General features: G+C 42.9%; 2 protein-coding genes across 7 annotated transcripts in view; one reads left to right on the top strand and one right to left on the bottom strand.

Annotated features, from left to right (window-relative positions):
* Positions 1-287: 287 nt before the first annotated feature.
* On the bottom strand, positions 288-20,154 carry lpin1b (lipin 1b). 3 transcript variants are annotated; one of them, XM_053677511.1, is made up of 20 exons: positions 19,917-20,154; positions 12,204-12,404; positions 11,999-12,094; positions 10,313-10,530; positions 9,414-9,497; positions 9,161-9,272; positions 8,597-8,999; positions 8,398-8,491; positions 7,941-8,128; positions 7,725-7,818; positions 6,695-6,764; positions 5,504-5,596; positions 5,330-5,397; positions 5,100-5,244; positions 4,518-4,666; positions 3,848-3,934; positions 3,525-3,677; positions 3,193-3,307; positions 2,568-2,671; positions 288-2,345 (listed from the first exon to the last, which is right to left on the bottom strand). In XM_053677511.1, the coding sequence occupies exons 1-20, from the start codon at positions 20,010-20,012 to the stop codon at positions 2,183-2,185; spliced, it is 2,733 nt and encodes a 910-aa protein (XP_053533486.1). In that variant the 5' UTR covers positions 20,013-20,154; the 3' UTR covers positions 288-2,182. The 3 variants fall into 3 exon arrangements, with proteins under 3 accessions (XP_053533486.1, XP_053533493.1, XP_053533498.1); XM_053677518.1 differs by lacking the exon at positions 19,917-20,154 and adding an exon at positions 15,300-15,576; XM_053677523.1 differs by lacking the exon at positions 19,917-20,154 and adding an exon at positions 14,660-15,284.
* gpatch2 (G patch domain containing 2) overlaps positions 15,873-22,821 on the top strand; it is an 11,605-nt gene continuing 4,656 nt past the window's right edge. Inside the window, exons 1-2 of one of the 4 annotated variants that reach the window (XM_053677532.1) lie at positions 20,013-20,150; positions 21,488-21,645. In XM_053677532.1, the coding sequence (XP_053533507.1) occupies positions 21,596-21,645 (50 nt within the window). In that variant the 5' untranslated portion in view covers positions 20,013-20,150; positions 21,488-21,595. Of the gene's footprint in view, positions 16,025-20,006; positions 20,151-21,487; positions 21,646-22,821 lie in introns of those variants that run through there. The other 3 variants (XM_053677534.1, XM_053677538.1, XM_053677539.1) reach the window with 3 other exon arrangements.

Below are 22,821 nucleotides of genomic sequence, written 5' to 3' on the forward strand. Positions count from 1 at the left end.
ATGTGGATGTTACTTTGACACGTTCCACCTACCTAAACACTGTCGCAGACCAAGTACACCTCTTCATGGCAACGGCATTCCCTCTTTCATCAGGATGACGCGTCCTGCGACACCGCAAACACTGTTCAGGAACGATTTCAGGAACGTAGCGAGACAGATCGCTATGATTGTGTATAGTGTACGCTCTTTAAGTAACACGATAGGATTCTTTCGCGTCCTTGTCTGTCCCCTGTAACCCAGAGCTGAACGGGTAAGCGTTACGGATCGTACTCATCATGACTCAGAAGTAATTCAGACTAAATCGGTTTATTTTACAGAGTGGAGAGAAAGTCCGATACAGCCGTTTAACACGTTTCCGTCTTCATAGCAGCGGCTGGACCGAGAAGACGGACGATACGCCGCTGTTATACTGATCTTTCACAGAAAGAATAACTAGAACTAGAACTACACAGATCTATACAGAGATATATTTTGACTTTACAGTTTGATCAGTTCGCGGCCTGAAATGTTGACAGCAAATTTCTCTCATGAAATATTAAAACAGTTGATGAATGATTTGTTAGGAGAGGAAAAAAAATAAAACAGCTACAGTAACAGCTTTGTTCCAGAAGGTTCCAGGATTCGAGCCTGAGCTCGAATTATGGTCTGTTTTTCCGGGGTTCTCCGGGTTCTTCCCATCTCCGAAAAAACATACTAGCAGCCGGATTGGCTATGGTGGACGTGAACGAGTGTGTGAACGAGTGTGTGAACGAGTGTGTGAGTGTGTGTGTGTGTTGTGGACATTCAGAGTGTGTTCCCTGAACACCTGTATCCGGCGTGACGCGGACCGGCAGACCGTTCACGAATAAATGAAACACATTCAAACTCCCCAATATCCTTAGGAGCTCGTAACTTTTTATTTTTTTCAAAACTACCACGGATCTTCCGCAGGTTTGGGCCGAGACGCGTTCACGACAAAGCCCTCTTCGATTCGCGTGCGTCGAACACGAGTACAGCTGAAAAAGGTCTCATTATTACCGCAACAAACGTCAGCGAGAAAGACGTACGATTGCGATTTCGCAAATTCAATAAAGTTTTCTGCGTCTTCGGCCGCGACGATCGTAAAACCCTGTACGGACTGAGGAAACGCTACGTTTCCGGGACGTAACATCATCTTATCATACGTCTCAGCATACAGAAATAATCCTAAAGTATTTCACGGTCCTATTATTAATCATTAGCGATTCATCTGAAGCTGCCCTCCTCTCTACCGCAGCTTACTCGATCACACCTCGTGCATGTTGTTGTTGTTGTTTTACAGGTTTCTAAAGTGCCAGTGTATGTCTGATATACTCTACATACGATTGCCATTTCAGTATCGAATACTCTACACAGTAACAGTCTCTGAGCTTTTCATTCTGAGATTTGGCACAGCTGGTGAAAAGCTCCAAAAGCAGCGAGTTATGAATAAAAAAATAAATAAATAAACATGTAGCAGGACGTGTGTGTGTGTGTGTGTGTGTGTGTGTGTGTGTGTGTGGCTCTACAAGCGTAGCTCTACAGTTTTTTTTTTTCTTCTTTTCTTTCATGTCTTTTTCAATAGACGTGAGACACGTCGGTCTCGTTTGGAAGGCAGCGTCCCTTATATCCTGGACGGTTCTTACAGCAGCGGTTTTTCCGCGTGTCCTTTTCCAGACCTGCGTTCCTTTTCCTGTAACAGTGGAAACGTCCTGAAGCGTTTTATTCGTCTTACACCGCAGCGATTCGCCCACGATTACAATTTTAACATTTCCTAACGGACGGTACTTTTTTTTTTTTTAACCGTTTCGAGTCACGTTTAACGTTCCTGAACGTCCGCGGAACAAGTTCCTGCCTCCGTTATAGCAGCTGGAAATGTCGTTCTCTCGCCAGCCTCTCTTCTTTTCCTCTCTAATGAAGTTAAGGCAAAAAAAAAAACCCTGATCGGTGACCTTTTTCGAATAAGAGCGCGAGTATAAACCTGTGGTTTGCGGCTGTGCTGCTGTTACAGGAAATTAACCGACACCATCTGACCAATCAGAATCCAGAACGCTTAACGTTTAAAAAAAAAAAAAAAACGCGGGATAAAATATTCAATAGCTAACGTGATATAAAATATGTGCAAACGTATGTTCGTGAATGTCTGGTTCTTGAAGTTATGTGAAGATATGCAGTGCTGTGTGTTTCAGCTCTTCGTCACGCCTGCACACTCCTGTCCGTCCACCAGAGGGAGCGGCTCTCTCCAGAAGGTGAACTGGCTGTACGCGTCGCTGCAGGGGAAATCTGACGAGCTCGTTCTCTTCAGGAGGGGGAAGACGTGATCCACCACCTCGCCCAGACGCACGTACCTGCGCGTGCACACGCACACACACACACACACACACTTTATACTCCGGTTCACATCAATGTCACACTGCTTCGATGAAACCCTCAGCTTCTGAGGCTCTTCAGTCGAACTCCCCGGTTGTCATAGTAACAAATTTATATACTGCGCATAAGCGTAAAACCTTACGTCTGGGTATCACGACATAAAGACACACACACTCCATCTAACACACATCTGTACTTACGAGGACACGTTGGTCTTGGCGTGCTCCTGCACCAGTTCTCCTTTCGGATTGACTGTAAAGATCCTGTTTAAGGGAACGCCCACTTCCTTATAAGAATACACGTCCTGCGAACAACATATCACACTCAGTATACGGGATTTTACCAGATACGCACTACTAGATCTGAGGTTTCAGTGTCCTGACCTACAGCCAAAACTTTTTAACGTTTGTTCGACCCTTTCTGGAACGGAAATCGAGTTCTCGGACACTTCCGGTCAGTGTAAAACAAATGAATTATTTGATCTGGTGTAAGATCAGTCAGGACACTGTTGGGTTTCTGTGTGTGGAGTACCGTGCCGGTGAGCGGTGCGATGGGAAAGTGGAGGGGCGTGAGCCCCCTGAACAGATGATTCATTAGCACGACAACGTCGGCAGAATCGCGAATACGAAGGAAAACACTACGCAGCTCAAAAACGCTACCCAAAGACGTCATTTAAAAAAACGACGGCTACGTCAAGTCGACCTCGGTCCGAATATTTTACTAAATCCGTCTGTATATTTGAAGAAACGTGCAATTGTGGGTTGGGTTGCTACGTGTGTGTGTGTGTGTGTGTGTGTGTGTGTGTGTGTGTGTGCGCGTGCTCACCGTGGCTCTGTTTCCGAAGGCAGCGTAGAAAGGTTGTGTGTTTGGATAGAACAGGTTTTTAATGTCGGTCAAACATTCCACCTTAAACTTCTCCGGCTTCTTCTCAATCACCTCCCTACAAACACACACGACCTCATCATTGGGGTGTGTGTGTGTGTGTGTGTGTGTGTGTGTGTGTTGCTTCTGTCAGACCAGACATTTGTTGCCTTGACATTATCCATGAAAATACCTTGTAATGTGTCTTAAATAAAGCTAAATAAGTGGAGGACATTATATGTATGTGTGTTTGTGTGTGTGTGTTTGTGTGTGTGTGTGTGTGTGTGTGTTCTCACCGGTGCAGTGCTGAGAACAGGCTGCTGGGACTGAGCAGTACGGGACCCTGAGGCAGCATGGTGCCGCTCTCGTTCACCCAGTGTAAGTATCCTCTGGTCATGTTCGCCATGCCGATCGCCCTCGCCGAGCAATACATGAACTTATAGCCATTTCTGTAACACACACACACACACACACACACACACACACACACACACACAGTATATTCTTATTAAGGTACATTATTCAGTGACTGCAGTGGAACGCATTTTGACGCTGACTCGTGTGTTAAACGTGAGTTAAACGTGTGTTATTGATTGGCAGGTGAAGGAGCAGTTCTTACTGGCTGACTTTGTGGAAGAGGCGGGCGATGCCTTGGTGTGTCCAGTCTTTCCCCAGAGTGGGCAGGATGTGTCCCAGCGTGTCCGATCTACAGCATCATTTTACACGTTATATATAATCATCATACATGGTACACTTCATATAGCATGCGCACACAACGTCGATTATTTTCCTATAACGGCACATCCCCAAGTGTTTTATTCCTCTTACACCACAGCGGTTTACCAACGATTCATCGCTTTGTTTTTTTACGTATTAAAGAATGGCGCGTAAGTTTTATCTGTGTGTAGCTACGTTTAATGTCGTCTCACATCCGTGGAACCAGTCGGTTCCTGTTATCACTTACTGTACGTTACAGCAGCTATAAACAGTCGCTCCCTCACCAGCCTCTTTGTTCTCTTCGTTGATTCATTTTTATTGAAAAAAGAGCGCAAACTTCTCCGTCCCGAAGATGTCGGGAAAACCTAAAGGAGACTCCTTCCATAAATGATACGTGCACGTCTCCTTAGAGAAAACGTTACGAGTCCACGTGCGAGTCGTTACTATAGAAACGATAAGGTATCATTTGCAGAAGCGCTGCTTTCACGGCTGCTGTTATAGGAAAACGAATCGACACGTTCTGACCAATCAGAAGCCAGAATTCAAGACGGAGGTTTCCCGGGACTGCTCGCCTGGTGATGGTGCCGTCGATGTCGGAGATGATGATTTTGTCGTCGCAGTTCCACAGGTAGATGGTTCCCTCGCAGCGACACGTGCCCTGGTACTGAGTGGTGACGCTGAACACCACGTCGTTCGGGCCTTCTTTTAATTGCAGGCTTGCCTGAGATATGAGCGCACACACACACACACACACACACACACTTATTAGAAAGTCAGATAGATGGATATAAAGTTCGATTTTCGATACAGTAGTGTGTGTCGTGTGTTGCTCGGGGATACGTACATCATAGCCTTAAAGTAAAAATAAGTCTTTATTTTTTTAAAAATAAGCAAAGAAGACTCTCTAAAGTTAAAACCTAAAATTAAAAAGTGGATTTCAAACTGTTTTTAATTTTATTTTACTGGAAAATCTGTGATAAAGTGACCAATCAAACAATGGGGCGGGATTAAAGAACAACAACAACAACAACAACAACAACAACAAACCAGGTAAAACAAACTTCTTTCACTTTTCTTCCAGGAAGTGTGTAACTGTGTGGTTTTTTTCTCTACGTATTTAAAAAAATGGGTGAATCAGTTTCGAAAGTTCTTACCAGCTGTTCGGATGTGAGGCGGAGCGTCTTCCTGTAAGACACGCCCCCTTGGCTAAGTGAGGAATCTGATTGGGTGGAACTGGCTGTCTGTTTGATTGGTGATTGGTGCTCTTCGTCACTGGTGGACGAGGATTCATCGTTCCGCCTGCGAGTAACGTAAACGTAAGACCGCTAGGTGTCCACGAGCATCTCTGATAATTCACGCTTTAATAATTCACAGACTAGTCTACCTGTTGATGGCAGCCATCTTCCCAGCATGCTCTGCTCCTCCAGACGGTCCATTTACAGTCGTAGAATCCTGAAAGACACCAAGCACGTATGAAATACTCCTACGTGGTTTCGTGATTGTTGTATTTGAGTGTGGATATGTGGCTGTGTGTGCGCGCGCGTGTGTTTATGTGTACCGTTTTGGAGCTGCTCCCTCTCCCACGCCACGAGAACCACCAGCGTCCTCCTTTCCTCGGCATCTTCTCCTTCACGATCCTCTCCACGGTGGCCTGCGAGGGACATGCACAGAGCCGAAACACAACCTCAACAACTGAACGAAAATCTCAACAAACAAAAAACAAAAACAACAACAAAGAGACTCATGCAGGAGGGGGAGGAGGAAGAGTTGAGAGTGACCACTGAGGAGGAAGTAAACACTGAGGTTAGACCAGACAGAAGAAACTCCAGCAGCGAATAAACGCAAGCGGAGCAGGAGAGCTGAACGGCAGGGGAATTGGGATTTGGCGGGCGAGCGAGGGAAAGAGAGAGAGAGAGAGGAAAGAGGGGAGAAAGAGGTTTTACTGCAGCGACAACAAATAATTATTCACATGTATAAGCACATGCTTTTATTACCAAATCACTATCCAATCAGCAAACAGCTCTTTCCTTTCTCTTTTACAAAAGTTCCTTTACATTTATGACATTTGGCAGACGCCCTTATCCACAGTGACTTACATTTATCTCATTTATACAGCCGAGCAGTTCAGGGTTAAGGGCCTTGCTCAAGGGCCCAGGAGGGGCAGTGCTGGGATATAAACTCACGACCTTCTGATCAGGAGTCCAACGTCTTAACCACTGAGCGGCCTCGGCCTCACTCTATTTCTGTATTACTTCACATGCATTAAGATAGATAGACGGACAGATAGATAGATAGATAGATAGATAGATAGATAGATAGATAGGTATGTAGATAGATAGATAGATAGATAGATAGATAGCCATACAGACAGATAGATAGATAGATAGATTGATTGATGAGTACATAGATAGATAGACAGATAGATAGACAAACAGATAGATAGACAGACTGAAAGACAGAGTAGGAAAGACAGATAGATAGATAGACAGGCAGATAACAAATCTATTTTTGTTTTTTTTATTACTTCACTTGCCTTTATAATCATTTTGTTACTTAATTAATGGAATGAATTTGGTTATTTCACACCACAGTGTCAGGTGTGTGTGAACACATGTGCTCATTTATATCATCATAGAATAATAAAACACCGTCACTGTATCTCTGTGGTCTAGCTCAAAGTCTGTCTCTCGCTGTCTGTCTGTCTGTCTCTGTGTGTGTGCGTGTGTGTGTGTGTGTGTGTGTGTGTTACCTTAGGCAGCGGTTTCTGAAACACTTGCATAGCCAGCAGGATCGGTGCAGCGGTGCTCCAGTTGTAATATCTAATCAAATGAAGAAAGAGAAACTTCATCGCCTGTTTTAAAAACCCTGCTATGCAACCGGTCAAAGGTCACAGATGGTTAGTTAGCCACAAAATAAACGTGATCAGGTCTTTATTTCGCGTTTCTCACACACTGGCGCTACAATATCCTGCTTGTAGCATGTCTCTATACTAAAGAAACTACTGATTCAACCTAGAGTATCAATTAAAACATGATTTTATTACTAATTACAAGCTGTACTTCCAATTTATTCATGTATTTAATGTTTAAGGTGATTGTTTTACCCAATGTGTTATTACAGCTGAAAAAAGAAATTAACTACATATACATATATATTAGTTAAATGATTTTGTTGCAATTTACTGCCAGAAGAGGGCGCAAACTAACACACAATTCCTTCAGTCTTGCGTTTAGAGTAAATCATCATAATGGTCTTTACAAATATTAAAAATTAACCCTAGAACAGTTCAAATGTAACCATGTCTTTGGATAAATTAAATTTTATTTAAATAAATACGCATTATTATTCGGAGTTCCTTGACTGACCAATCAGAATCGAGCATCCCGCATAGCGTAAATGCTGCTGTACTGGATTATGACTATACACAATAATAAATACAGCTTTCCAGTCCCTCCAGGATTTCACGATCGCGGGAATAAACGCGAAATCGAGCGAACTCCACAATATTCGTGGAACATGAGTACAGCTAAAAGGTCTTGTTTACTAACGAACATTACTGCAAAAGAGTGTGCAAAACAATTTCGACAATTTAAGTCGTTTTCTGCAATACAAAAAAAAAAAAAAAAAAGCACAGAAACTCTGCAAGTTGCATCTCAGATTTTGAAAAATAGCCGCAGGTAAATCAAGCGTTTTCGGCCGCGACGATCACAAAATCCTGTACGGACTGGTTTGCTGTGATGCGTGTCGTGTAGGCCATGCGTGTAGTAGGTGTCTCTCACTTCGAGCCGATTTTGACCACCAGGTTCGGGTCATCTATGAGGGTGGGGTTCTCTACAAACTGCTGGTAGGAAAGGGCCTTCTCCTGAAAGTGCTCTAGACAAATAAACAGCAGTAAAATCAGGTTAGGGTCGTTCGGTCAGCTAAAGATACCAACAGTGCGTTCGGAAATAATTAGTGTACTGGAGTATTCTGCGTGTGTGTGCGCGTGTGTGTACCTTTAGTGATCTCTCGGCTGTCGGTCAGTCCTCCACACAGGGAGAGGGCGATAGAGGGCAGGTCAGCGGGCTGGTCTGAATAACTGTCCACGCCGCTGTCCGCACCCGAGCTTCCTACGGACGGAGGAGACGTGCTCATGCTGCGTAACGCGCTTTCGCAACACACACGCCCTGCGCCGCTGTTCTCACTTTCAACACAGAGAAACAGACAGACAGATAAATAAAGAGATAAACAGGCAGACAGACGGAGAGGCAGTACAACAGACAGAAAGAGAGACAAGCAGACAGACATATAGATAGATACATAGACAGGCACATAGATAAACAGATATAAAGACAGACAGACAGATAGATAGATAGACGTAGAGATAGAGATAGATAGAAAGATAGACAGACAGGCAGACAGTCGCCTAACAGAGAGACAGACAGAATGAAAAAAAGAAGTGTTGCGATGTACCTTTTGGGAAAGTAGAGCGCCGCCACTTCCGGCTCCAGCTCTGTGATGTCATCGAGATACACTCCGTCAGAGCCAAGATGGCGGCTTCTCTTATCTGCAGTGTAAAGAGCGGATAAGTGGCAGCGTTACTTATACATCTGCTCGTGAAATTATCCTGGATGTAACAAAGCGCTTCTACTTCTCCGTATCAATCTGCTACCTTTTCTCTTGGAAGGTGAATCGGTTTTGCCTTGTGGGCGGGGCCCTACGCTGGCCACACCCCTTTCCTCGACCTCTGACACCAAACCCGCTGCTAAAGTTGCCACTGCCTCCGTTCTCGTCGTCTCTGGATCCCTTTCCGTAAGGCTGTTCTGCGTTCTGATTGGCTCGTTCCCCGCTGCGATGCTCCCGCTCACCGGTCTCGCATCGTCCGTGTCTGTCCTCTCTGTCCTGCCGTCCTTGGCTGTGGGGATGAACTGGGATAGGGATGCGTCACCATCACCATGGTGATGATCGTTAGCGGCTGACGCGTCGGGGATGGCTCTGAAGTGTGCGTTGTCCGAAACGGGAATGGGGACGGGACGTGCAGCAGGAGGATCGGGTTTAGACGACAGGAAGGACGGCTGGAGGCGTAAATAAAGGCATGGAACGGTTTCTGGTTGTGTTATTAGTATTATATTATACTGCTAATCTGACAGATCTGGGATCAGTGCTAGTGTGTATCTAGATGCGTGTGTGTGTGTGTGTGTGTGTGTGTGTGTGTGAGCTGATCTGAGGTCAGTACCTGAGGTAGCTCTCCCCAGGCCCAGAGCATGGCCGGGTCCTGCTGCTTCTCACCGGCTTTAGTGACGAGCTCGGAGTCGCTCTTCGGCGAGCAGGGGCGAGAGACACTGGGGCTGCAGACAGAGAGAGAGAGAGAGAGAGAGAGAGAGAGAGAGAGAGAGAGAGAGACGGAGATTAATTTAAGCGTTATTAATTACACCATTAATAATATTAATACTAATACACTGTTCACAAACGTGTGTGTGTGTGTGTACCTCTGTATAGGTGACCAGTCTCCATCAGAGCGGGGATACACAGCGTTCTGCGTGTAACTATTCACTTGTTCGTTCAAAGAAATCCTAGAACACAACACACACACACACACGTCTAATAACTAAGACACAAACACACAAATGCTAACCATCTGCTTTTGTGTGCTTATTAGAAACACTCCACTCCCTTATCTCCTCATTTGTTCCATTTCTCTCTCTCTCTCTCTCTCTCTCTCTCATTCTCTCTCTCTTCCTCTCTTTGATAAAATGATAAAAATCGAAATGTACAAAATTCCCGTCACTGAGTGAACGTGTTCGTTAGGGGTTAAAGGTTAGACTGTGAACACACACACACACACACACACACACACACACACACACACGGGGGTAACGCTGTGGTGCGTGTTATGACTTGTATACAGGCAGACAATGGCCTTCTAAAGACCTTTTGTGTGTGTGTTTGTGTGTGTGTGTGTGTGAGAGAGAGAGAGAGAGAGAGAGAGAGAGAGAGAGAGAGAGAGAGAGAGAGCACTGTACGCCGCTTGTGCTGTATGAGAAAGAGTGAAAAAGGAGAGACAGGAAGACGCAAAAGAGGATGTGGTTTAATCAGACGGGACACTTTCATGTCCTCTCTCTCCGTCTCACTCACTCTCTCTCACACACACCCTCACACACACACACTTTAAACTCATAGTGGCTTACAGAGTGTGTCCCTGGCTGTGAAAGCTCCATCTGTGTGTATGTGTTTAATAATAATAATAATAATAATAATAATAATAAAAATAATAATAATAATCTAAACTGTCTTCTGTTACTGATCCTAAATGTCATTCAGTAACCGATCTGAATTATTCATGAGCTAAAGTAAAGGCTCGCCGTCAGTGTTAGGTGTCTCTCGTTACCTGTTGTGCTCGTCGTCTCCTTCGTGCGAGCTCATGTCGATGGCGAAGACCGCTTCGTACTCCGAGTACTCCGCGCTCGTCTCCCTCTTCAAGCTGTCCACTTTGGACTTCCTCCTCCGCTTCCTCCTGCGCTTCGTCGCCCCGATCTCGGGACCCAGGGTCTGGATGGGGGAGGACGACGGGATCGGCGACGTGGCCAGGTACGCGGGCACCGCTTCCTGTACGGCAATTCAGTTCGGTTTCAATTCAGACCCTTTCCAAGTGTGTCAATACAATCGTACGGTACGTTCACACGCCTCGCAGCGACCACGCAACCGGAGATCGCTCGTCCTAGGTGTGGGCGTGTCCAGCGACTGTTTTTTTTTGCTCGTATTTTGCCCTTTACATAAAAGACACCGAACCTTCGGCTGGACTGTCGCTTTAAGAAATGTTTTTGTAAACGCCATTTCTTTTTGCAACCTTCGCATGTCTGTGTGATTCTGTGTTTGGGTTTAGCACATACTTAGCATAGCACCCTATTTACTAACCACACACACACACACACACACTGTACTGAGTCCCCGTTTGACCTACTTAGACCTTCCTTGCACAGTGAGAGTGCTTTTCTTTTCTAAGTAAAAACTAAATCCACACACACACACTTCTCCTCAGATGCCTGAGGTCACACTCCGAGGATCAGCGAGCCGCTTAAACCTTTTACCAGAAAACACAATCTGAGATAGGAGTGGTGCAGCACGGTGCAACACAGAGTACCACGACGCGACGCGACGCGGCGCAACGCTTTCCTGTTTTGTCGACGCCGTTTCCTCAGGCCGTGCGCTTTTCACACTTAAACGTTTCCCACGAGTTTGCAAGTTTCAATGCAAATACAAAATGTCGAACGGGCCCGAGTGGGGAATAAAACCCTCGGGGTGAATTATACGAAATTACTTGTGTACGACAGCACGGAGTCTGGAGCGTGTTATTCCACTTATTAACTGCCGCGATTTGTTTAATTTATTCGTATTCCACGACACCTTGCACAATTTTAGCGGTTTGTAATTAAGATTCTGCGTTGCGGAACGTCACGACAGTTCCCGGTCTCGCTTCCGGCGCTATAGTTAAACAGTCGTTCCTTCCCCAGCCTCGCTCCCTCTCTGTGTCTATGTTTAAAATCGTATGACCTGTTACTATAGAAACGATAACGTATTAATATACGTATAACATGCGCGTTAATACGAGCCTGTCGTCCGCGTTACGGCCGGAACTACTTTCCGAGCCGTGCCGTAATACGGAAATAGCGCACACCTTCTGACCGATCGGATTCGAGAACTCGAACGCGCTGTGGTATAAATAAATAAATAAATAAATAAATAAATAAATAAACGTGTTGTTTATAACGTCTCGTTTTTTTGTTATGTAAACTTTATACTGTGTATCGCGATATAGATCGTGTATTGTCGTGAGGTGATATTTTCGTCAGAACGTTCCGGAGCATGAAGATGAGTGGACTATGAGACGCAGATGCTAGTGATGACACATGGTGATTACGTCTGTTACATCATCCGTCTCTCACGCTGTGTTTGTGTTTGCGAGTGTCGCGTGCCGTGACTCAGATCTGCATCACGGCTGTGGAAACGAACGTGAGGCGTGTCAAGGCGTGTCAGAGCGTCGAGGAGCGTTAAGGAGTGTCGAGGCGTTGTGTACCTGATCGTTCTCGGCCTCCGTGACGAAGAAAGCCTCGCCGTTATCTCCCAGCTTCATGTGCAGACTCACAGGCTCGCCGTTCACCTCGATGTCCACCTGGGCACACGCGTTTGATCGTGTGACTTATGTCCGAACTGTTTTTTTAGAATTATACGCGTGTAGGAAACCATGTAACGTGAGTAGTATTCGCACAGGGTGAGCTCACCACTTTCTCACGTGAGCGCAGCACTCCCATCTTGCCGAAGCGGACGTGGAAGGGCGAGCAGTGCAGGGAGCCGTCGGGATGACGCACCACGATGACGTCGATGCAGCCGGAGAGAGTCGCCGGGTTCAGGCCGCGGTACAGCTCCTTCACCTGCACAAACACCTGCCCTGCCAACTGCCCCACGTAATTCATGGTCTGACTCTACACACACACACACACACACACACACACACACACACACACACAAAAGCGCCGATGAGGAAAACCCTAGCAAAAATGTCCGAGTCCACTATCAACAATTTGGCAATTTTCAGATATTTTTTGATCGCTTGAAAAGTGGGCGGGGTCAAAAAAAAAAGTGCCGTGTTCCAAGTTATTTAACGCATTCGCGACGTAAACACGAGGAAACGCACGCCGAAAGTTCCGACCCGTCCTCTCATAATCATCTTTCGATCTCAAACCCGAATCCCTTCGATGTAGAGCGCAAACAGCAGAACTGGCCTAGCCGTCCCAATACTTTTGGAGGGGGCTGTATCATGTTCCAGAGATGGCTATCGAAAACAATCCTAGAATTTTACCACCAAAATTTTTTTTTAAAAAACCAACAAAATTTCTGCGCAAATGAACAGAAATGCGAAATTGTACGTAATTTCGAGTCTGCCGAAATTCACCACGAGGTCAAAGTTCACCCCCCCCCCCCCCCCCCCCAAGTCTCATGTCCTTTCCCCTTCGTTGAATTCGCTTTTCGGATGAGAGGATTTTATTCCATGGCTACTTCAGCTGAGAAACAAAAAAAAAGCTTTCAGGTGTTTCCTGTAAGAAATTCTACAGCCGAGCCATAAATATTGGCGCCCCCGTTATTCATATTTACTACGATATTTTGACTCTAGTTACACGGCTATACAGCCTACACACCTGACTGTATGTGTGGTTCTCCTCCAAACAGAACACTGGAGGTTATTATAACAGAAAAAGGGGAATAAATCAAAGTAGAGCCTCTTTTTAAAATATGCTGAGTGTGAATATAACGATTTTTATTGCCCTTCACTTGGGGAAGTGAATCAGAGGTCGAGTGAAACACCACACTCGTGCCTGCAGCAGAACGACCTTTGACATGGTTTTATTATTGCTACGGCAGCGTCTTTGCAAGCCCCGGCACTGTTGTTTTTTTTTCCGCACTTGTACAAATCTGACGGTCAGCTTCCGGGAGAAACTTGAAGTAGTGAAGTATAACAAACAAACAAACGAAACAGCTCGTCCGTGTTTACGTCTGATCTCGTCTAATTTCCACCAGAGCTCTGCTGTGCACTCCTGATCCAATCACAATCTCAAGCGAGATCCTTTTCCGGCCAATCAGAGGCTGGACAGGATTGTTGAGCTTGTGGTTACGGCATCCACAGTAACCGTCTTTAAAACAACCATTAAGCTCGTCATTAAACTCATTAACAAAATCAATATTTTAATGGGTGTGTTCCAGGAAAGGGGAGATTTGAGGAAGAATGCTCCTCCTAGACTAGAGTGAGAGGAAGAGAAAGCGCCGCTATTCAAACACGGGCGATTTTGGAAAGTACGGAGTGAATTCCATCAAGAACTGAAAGTTTCGTGCTTGTTTTGGAACGTGAGTCATTCCTGGAAATGTGATGACATCACCAACCAGCGTGTGCTCCACTTTAATATGAGAGGATCTATAATAGGGTTCAAATGGATCACTTCGGCTTGGTTAATAGCACGTTTGCCTTGCACCTCTGTGGTTGGGGGTTCCTCCAGGTACTCTGGTTTCCCCCCCAGTCCAAAGACATGCGTTGTAGGCTGATTGTAGCCAAATTGTCCGTAGTGTGTGAGTGTGTGTGATGGGTCTGGGGTGTCCCCCACCTTGTCCCCCGAGTCCCCTGGGATAGGCTCCGGGCTCCCCGCGACCCTGTGTAGGATAAGCGGTATGGAAAATGTACAGACAGATGGATGGATAAACCAGTGCGTGCGTATAATGTTATTAAAAGAGTCTCCGACAGGCGTTGAATTCTCTTATCACAGGTGTAAGTCTGTCTACGTAAGTGTAGGATATTAAAGGACTGCTGACAAACCCACGAGCGTAACTCACACCAGTCACAGCTGTCCATCAAAAAAAAAAAAGAAATGCCAGACGTCTGACCGCTTGTACAGTACATCCAAAATGTCCTGCTTGCATAACCGGAGTACTGCAGTGTTTCCACCTCTAACAATGCCCCCCCCTCGCCCCAACCAGAGAGATGAGAATAACTGACTAGTAATGTTGAATCCTAGATTCTGATTGGTCCGAAGGTGTCGAGGAATTTTCTCTCACAGCAGCTGCAGTTATTATTATTATTATTATTATTATTATTATTATTAGTATCTAATTTCAGGGCTCTAAAACAATGATCATCATCATCTCTGAAATTATACGATTATTACAGGTGTCCAGAAACCTGAAGTCATACCTGCAATGGACATCAGATGGAAGGCAGAGTTTCGAGAAACACACACACACACACACACACACACACAAACACACACACACACACACACACACACACACACACACACACACACACACACACAGGGAGGATCCTCAGGATGAATACACTAACGAATACTCCTCTGGACCGAACAACTGATAACTAATTACAGGTGATGCTCATCAATAACACAGATAAGGGCTGTATCCACAAAGGAGCATTATTTCCCTACATAGGTACCCTACATAAGTCACAGTACATGACTCCTACACTATACACAGTGACCTACATGTCCATTAAGGTTGTCTTTTTTGGTATACAGATGCTTACTCTGTCTATAGGTTCAGTGCATCATGCTTTAAACAAACGGTCCATACTTATTCCTCTAAGTGCACTAGATGTCGAATTGGGACACGACCAATAATTAGACAGCTTTCATGTGTCTAGATGATTGACTTTCGCTTTTGAAACGGAAACGGGTTATAAGCGAGTTATATGGCGTCTTAAGATCTTTTTAGCGTGTATTTTCTTCACAGTGTGTGCATATATATTAAAATATATATATATATATATGTATTTTTTTTTTTAAATGTCAGACACAACATATTTTAGAAGAGCTTACCTTTTAACGTTTAAAGCGTCCTGACAACACGGCAAAATCAGTTATTCTTCACTCGTTTCATCCACACCGGACACATAAGGACACGTAATGACTATTGACATTTTTTAAAAAATGAATAAAAGCTTTAATATACAAATAAATCCTGTTTTGTGTGTGGGTATGATTCAGAGATCTGTGTGTTGTGAATGGAGTTGGTTATTTCCACTCCACAGCGTCGTTGAGTCTTCAGTGGGGTGACGTCAGATGCAAATAAGCCAGGCCCGCCGACCAATCAGATTTCAGCATGCAAATTCCACCGCTCCCCTCCTCCTCCTCCTCCTCCTGCTTTCACTTCACCAGTTTTCGACACGTCACCCCACAGACAAACATTGTTATTATTTTTTTTTTATTAATTTTTAAATTAAAAAACTAAATTAAATTAATTAAAGTTATTTTTAATCTGTGAACTGAGATTTAAAATAGTTAATAAGTTAAAATTGTTATTAAAAAAAATAATATATATATATATATATCCATGTTTCTATTTTTTTTTAAACGCCTCAACTGTCACGTGCTTCCCCCCTCCCCTCCCCCTGTAACGCAACACGCGCTCGTGCGTGCGCGCAGTTTAAAAAACCACCTAATTCCCGCCCTGCTGTTTCATGAGGTGACCGAGCTGACCAATGGCAGCGCGGCTTTACCTCACGCGCGGTACCCACTGCTCAAACTAGTAGTCACAACGGAAGGTAAATATGTGTACTTTTAAACATGACAGGAAGCGGTCGAGAAAGAGGTGTAAATGTGGAAACTGGAAATATATACAGCCTGTAATACTTATAAATATGTAGACACACACAAGAGCCCTCTTCTAGAACTTTCTATTTCCAGAAAATCGGGGGGGGGGGAGTGTGCTAGTATGTCAGTATGCAAAGTATACAAGTTGGTTAGTATGCTCAGTATACTATGCCCATATGAAAGTGTGGGAGTATACTAGTGTGAAAGGATTACAGTTTGCATTATTATGTATTCTAGTGTGCAGCTGTGCTATTTATACTATTTGTCGTATAAATAGTATGCATGGATGCAACTATTTAGTATGCAAACACAATTGTTTTAGCATGCGAGTGTGCTAATGGGCAGTTCTGTTTGTTTGCTATTATGCAGCTATCAAGTACGCAAGTATACTAGTATTTAAGTATGCAAACAAAACGATTTAGAACAATATATAAACTGCAAGTATGCTAGGATGCGAATGTAGCAGTACGCATGTGTGCTAGTATGCAAGCATGCTAGTGTGAAAGAAAGCAGGTGAGAATCCTAGAAGGCAAGGACACGAGTATGCAAGTGTGCATGTATTATAGTATACAGGCATGCTGCTATGCAAGTATACTAGTATTTAAGTATGCAAACAAAATTATTTTAGCATGCTAGAATGCAGGTGGGCTAGTAGCCAATTCTGTTAGTGTTAAAGTGCTAATATGATAGTATGCATGTATGCTAGTATGATAATAGGCATGTGTGCAAGTATGCTAGTATTAAGTGTGCAAGTTTAAAAGCAGACAAGGGTTAAGTATGATAGTAAGATGTGTGCTAGTAAGAAAGTGTGCAAGTATGCTAGTGTGAAAGAATACTAATGTTATGTATGCTAGAACGCAACTATGCAAATATTCAAGTCTGCGAGTATTTAAGTATGCAAGCACGATTGTTTTAGCATGCTAGTATGCGCTGCTTATATGATAGTACTGAATTAGGCTAGTATGTAAAATATGTAAGTAAAATTATGGAAGTATTTCTTTCTTAGAAAAATTCAGCTTTATAGCTAGTATGCACGTATGCTAGTATACTTAACTGCATAAAATGATCTACATTACGTTAAACCAATATAGCTAGCGGTCATGTGGGATTAGCATCCCTGTGGTCTCTGTTGGTCTTTAATTGAGCATTTTAAGTCATGCTAATTGCTAATGAACCTATTATATAGCAGGCTATTTGCTAGCTAGCCTTTTTTTTAAACATTCTCTTTCCTAGTGATATGGAACTTTTCCTGTAGTTTTATTGGCTTGTTAGAAAGGATCATTTTCTATTTGGAGGTGAAATTTACCACATTTAAGCACTGACCGAGGATTGACCAGATTGAGAATTTCTGCTCTCGCTTTTTTCTTTTTTTTGTCGCATCACTTCCCATTCTTATTACTCTTCAGTGTAAAGTGACCTTTTTTCTGTTGAGTAAATAGAGTTGTTTTGTGGTACAGCGTTGACCAAAACTGGAGGAACTGGCTGGAGCTTCACGGAATTACACACTCCACCGTTACAATGAGGATCACGTGGTTAACCCAAACACACACCTACACACACTTTGTAACTGATTTCTCTTTGCCTGTAACTTCCTGTATGGTTACTTCACCCTGCTGTGCCATCTTTTAAACAGTGTCCTTCAAGTGGGTCTCAAATAAGGAATCTCACTTCTCAATTCTGATTGGTCAGAAGGCGTTGATTGTTTTCCTATTGCAGCACAACACCAAGTGTTTTAGTTTTTATTTGGAAGACAGCGTTTAGCCTGACACTATTTCGATGCTCTATAAAGAAGCTTCTATAAAAAGACACACATACACACAAATCTCATCTGCAGACATGGTCAAGCAGTGCACACACACTTAGCTAGGACTTTAAATGATCAGAGGGCCTGCCAGACAGATCCAGTTACACACACACACACACTCTCATACACACAAAAGGAGCTTGTATTAGTTGTGAAAGAGTATCAGGTTCATAGGTTCAGCATTCTTCTGCTCTGCTCCCAGTTTTCACGACTTACCGTGAACCTCTTAAAGGTCCCTTAGTCCCCGAACGTGTAATATTAAACCATTAAGAAGTTCCTAGTATGAGAAATTGTTTACTAGAACCGCATGAAACTACTGGGAACATTTCACCCTCGTGAATACACAAATTTATACACAAGTACTGAGGAAGCCTCTGTTCTAATCCATTTGATAACATTCAGGTCTAAAAATAACCAGAATTACAAAAAAAAAAAAAAAAAGCAACAATATTTTCGACACGTACAAAATGTACGCAGTTTATTAATTACTATTACAGTTGCGTGATGCAGCTGATTTCTGAGGTAAAAAAAAATCTAATCTTTTACTTAATTTTGGACTTTTGTTGGTAGAAACGTTGAACAAACACTCAGACGTGTCGCACTGAAAAATAGAAAAGTCTAGAACAGAAATCTGCATCATTTGTTCATGTTAAATTGACAGTGGTCTCGTGATAATGTATTTAGAGGTGATTTATACTGTTTTTATTTATACAGTATATTCTCCGTGATTCAAGCCCTTCGGTGACCTCCACTGGCCTTATGCAAATGTAAACGAATATGGAAACCCTAACCCTAGGTCATGCCATCCAAAAACGCCTATGGGGAATTGGATTAGTCACTAAAATACTGTACATCAGTTTCTCATATCTAAAGGTCTGAAAATACGGCGTGTATTGACTTAGCAACGATTCTGTATTTTATCAGCTTGTCCTGATTTGACTGATACTGCGCTTGTGAACGGTAGCTAGAGGACAAGGCCAATAAATGAGTAATAGAAATAACACATTCTGCATGAAGACTGTGTGTGAGAGAGAGAGAGAGCAAGCGAGAGTGGTGTTGAGTCATCCCAGTTGTATGATTGGCTGAGACACTGTTATGAATCTCCCGCTGTCATTGGCTGGCATGAGTAAAGCAGTGAGCCAGCTGATTTTACACTACAATAAAAACACTCCAATATCGTAACGCATGCTAGTACGCACGTGTGCAGGCCAAGGTTAAAAAAAAAAAAAGAAGGGGTGACGGTATACAAGGATGCAGTGTTAAGATACAGGTATTTTAGTACATAAGTATGTTTACAGTAAGGAAGTAAACATGCCGATGTGTGGTAGGCCGATACAATAATGGAGGCGACTATGAAATATGCAAAAATGCAAGAAAGCTAGTATGCTAGCAGTCTGGAAATATTGTAGTAAACAAGTATGCTAGGATATTAGATTTTCAGCCTCGAATCTTACACCATGACCAGCCATCGCTGCACTGAAAAGTATACTAGTATGCAAATAGTGTGGGTTCTCTACAGAGATAATATTAATCGCCAACAGATTCTCTCCACCATCTCTCTGTGTTGACCTTGTGCTGTTAGCTCACACTGCCAGGCTCTTAATGCTCCAGACGATCATCTGATACTCGGTAGCATCAATCCCAAATGCTCTATGATATTAAAGTGCACTCTGTTTCAAACCATGCCCAAGAAATGAATAAAATCAATTTGGAAACCATGTTGTCTTGCCAAGTCAAGCAGCCTAATATAACTAACCTTGGATAACTTAGCTAGTCGGTCAACACCACACAGTAACCACAAAACACAGTTTAAATGGTTCACAAACGCCAAATCGCACACCACATGCCAAAATAATATATCATTCTGGATATTACTGATCTATTTGAGTGGTTCTGAGTAGCTAACTTGCTACATGACAGAAGGCTTTGTGATGATCTATTTAAAGATTATTACTGGTTTGTACTCAGTTTGTACAGCTGGGGTTTTTTTTTTTTTTTTTTTTTTTTTTTTTTTTTTTGAGCGTCATGCAGCACTTTACCCAGGACCAGATGGAATCAGTGACATCTGGATCATTCTGGAAGTCCTCGGGGCTTTCTATTCGACTCTCTGACTCATCGGGAATCTTGGAGTCCATAGGATCAGACGATTGTTGCAGCCAAAAAAAAGTGTGCTAGATTTGGTACGGTGTGTGTTTTGTTGGATCCATTAGCGAAGATGGAAATACATCAAGAAAGAGAAGAGGAGATGGATCTACTGGGTGTTCCTTCGAGTGGTTGGTTTGGTTCTCTTAAGTACTGAGAGTGTGTACTTGCTATATTTACAAGGAACATGGACAGTAATCTGATTTTAGGCATGTGTGTGTAACCTGAGGGGAGCGGAGTGTAACTGACAGATCTGCTGACTTCCCAAGCATTTGCTTCACAGTCCAGAGTGCGCACACACACGTCGGGATAGGTTCCGACTTGATCAGTGACCCTGTTCCACATCCGGCATCAGACACATTCCTGGAAAGGCTGTCCAAGTGTGTGAAGAGTTGTGTGTAATCAGACACACAGTATCACACACGTATCTGTTACCCTAGAGAACCCTAAGAACATGGCACCATAGAAACTATGGGACTTGGGACTATGAGAACATAGAGTCCTAGGAAAATATGACTGTGGGATCAGGGACGTTGGGAAAATAGGGACTTGGGAACATAAAGCCCAGAGACTACTGCGCCTTTGGAACAAAAAACTGTTGGAGCATATGACCTTGATTATGTAGGACCTGGGATACATAGGATGGTGTGAATATAGGGCAGTGGGAACATAGGGTCCTGCTAACATAGAGCCTTGGGAATACATGGCTGTGGAACCCTGCGATATAGTACCATAGGAACATAGGGTCTTAGGTACAAAGAGCCCTGGGAACATAGGACATTGGGAATATAGAGCCTTGGAAAGATTAGACATTGGGAAAATAGAGCCCTGGGAGCATGTGACAATGGGAACATATGATATTGGGAACATAGAGCCTTGAAAAGATCGGACATTGGGAAAATACAGCCCTGGGAACATAGGACATTGGGAAAATAGACCCTTCGAAACATAGAGCCCCGGAAACATAGAAAGACAGAATGTTGGAAACATAGCACCTTGAAAACATAGAGGCCTGAGAACACAGGACATTGGGAACATAGAGCCCTGGAAAGACAGAACCTTGGAATCATAGGACATTGGAAAGCCAGAACAATGAAAACATATATCATTGGAATTACAAAACATTGGAAACTAGGAATCTGGGACCATACGGCTGTGGGAACACTGAGCTGTGGGAAAACAGGATTGCCCTCGTTCACTTGAATTGCAATCCTGCCACTTAGTGGCCATTGACTGTTTTGCTAATCCATTGATTTATCATTGGAGGACATTTGGCGTGAATATACATCAAAAATGAATTATTCAATAAATAATAAATTACTTAATAATTCGCTTAATAAATTGTAACGTGTAATTATCGTTATAACACGACAATTATTTTTAAAGAACATTGTCATACATGTAACTTTTATTTTGGGAAAAGTGCAAGAGCCGGAATTAATGCTTTTACTTTTTTTTTTTTTAATAGCCAGTTTCCGGTGTTTGATGTGAGCCACTATGGTGGCCTCCTTGTTCCAACCCGTCCTCGTATTATTTTCCCCCAATTTGAGGATTTAAGTTTTTTTTAAAGGGGTTCATGTTCCGTGCAGCTGATCTAAAGAACTTCGGTAAAGCGGGAAGCAGCTGGTAAAGTTTTACATTTTTTTTATTTACCTCTACGTTTCATATTGCGTTTTATAAACAAGACATCATCGAAATGTTAGGCAGCCGCAGTCTGGGATTCAATCTTAAACCGCTTTGTACTTCCTACCTTCGTGCACTGCGTAGGGAATCACAGACGTGACGTCTGCGACCTACGTAGTGCACTCTATCTATAACAATAAAGCGGTTTGAGACGAGGCCAGCCTGCCTCCTATCCTAGTTAGCCATTTTGTTATGCGTTTAAAAAAAAGAAAAGAAAGATAGATATATAGATATTTTTTTAACGTTAAGCTGCTTTAACATTTCAGAAAACGTTGTACACGAATGCCTTTTAAAGTTTAAAATGTAAAAAAAAAAAAAATTAAAATAAACAAATGTTAAACCTGGGTTGCTAGCTAGCTACTTAACCGTCATCCGGTTCAGTGTTTTCTTTAAAAAACCTCAACATAAGTGCACTTTAGTCATTTTATATAATATCCAGGCGACATAAACAGGGAAGGCTTTGCTATTTGGGATTCAGCCTTCATCCTGTAGTTCAAGGTAAAGAGATAGATAGCCAGGTAAATAACTAACAAACTAAGTAAACAACCCCAGTTTTTCTTTGTTTCCATTGTGTACCATTTAAAACGGTAAAAAATATGACTAAAAACATAACGGATTGTAGATTATACACGACTCTTATATATTATATACTTGATAAAAGATTACAAAATGACTGAGTTTGATAAGAATCAGCTGTCAGAGCAATAATAATAATAATAATAATAATAATAATAATTGATTAATAATCTTACTTCCGGCGTCAGGGATCTCCATCATGTAAAGTGCTATGAAGTGTTGGGATTATTATTATTATTATTATTATTATTATTATTATTATTAAAAACCTTAAAAGAAAAGTGACCTATATAAGCAGGAGAACATGATAAAATAAAATAAAAAGGGACGAAGTAATAAACGACAACAACGTTGAATTCTGGATCCTGATTGGTCAGGAGGTGTTGGTTAATTTCCTAGAACAGCAGCTGCGGTGCGTTCGGGATGAATTTAACGCTACCACCTCCATCGATTAACAAAGCAAATGTGTAATCGTTGATGCGGTGAGGTTTTCTGTAAGGAGACGTTTGTTTAAGGTTTATGGAAGGAGTCTTTTCTGTTTTA

The sequence above is a fragment of the Ictalurus punctatus genome, chromosome 2 (assembly GCF_001660625.3).
Source record: "Ictalurus punctatus breed USDA103 chromosome 2, Coco_2.0, whole genome shotgun sequence".
Taxonomy (NCBI): Eukaryota; Metazoa; Chordata; class Actinopteri; order Siluriformes; family Ictaluridae; genus Ictalurus; species Ictalurus punctatus.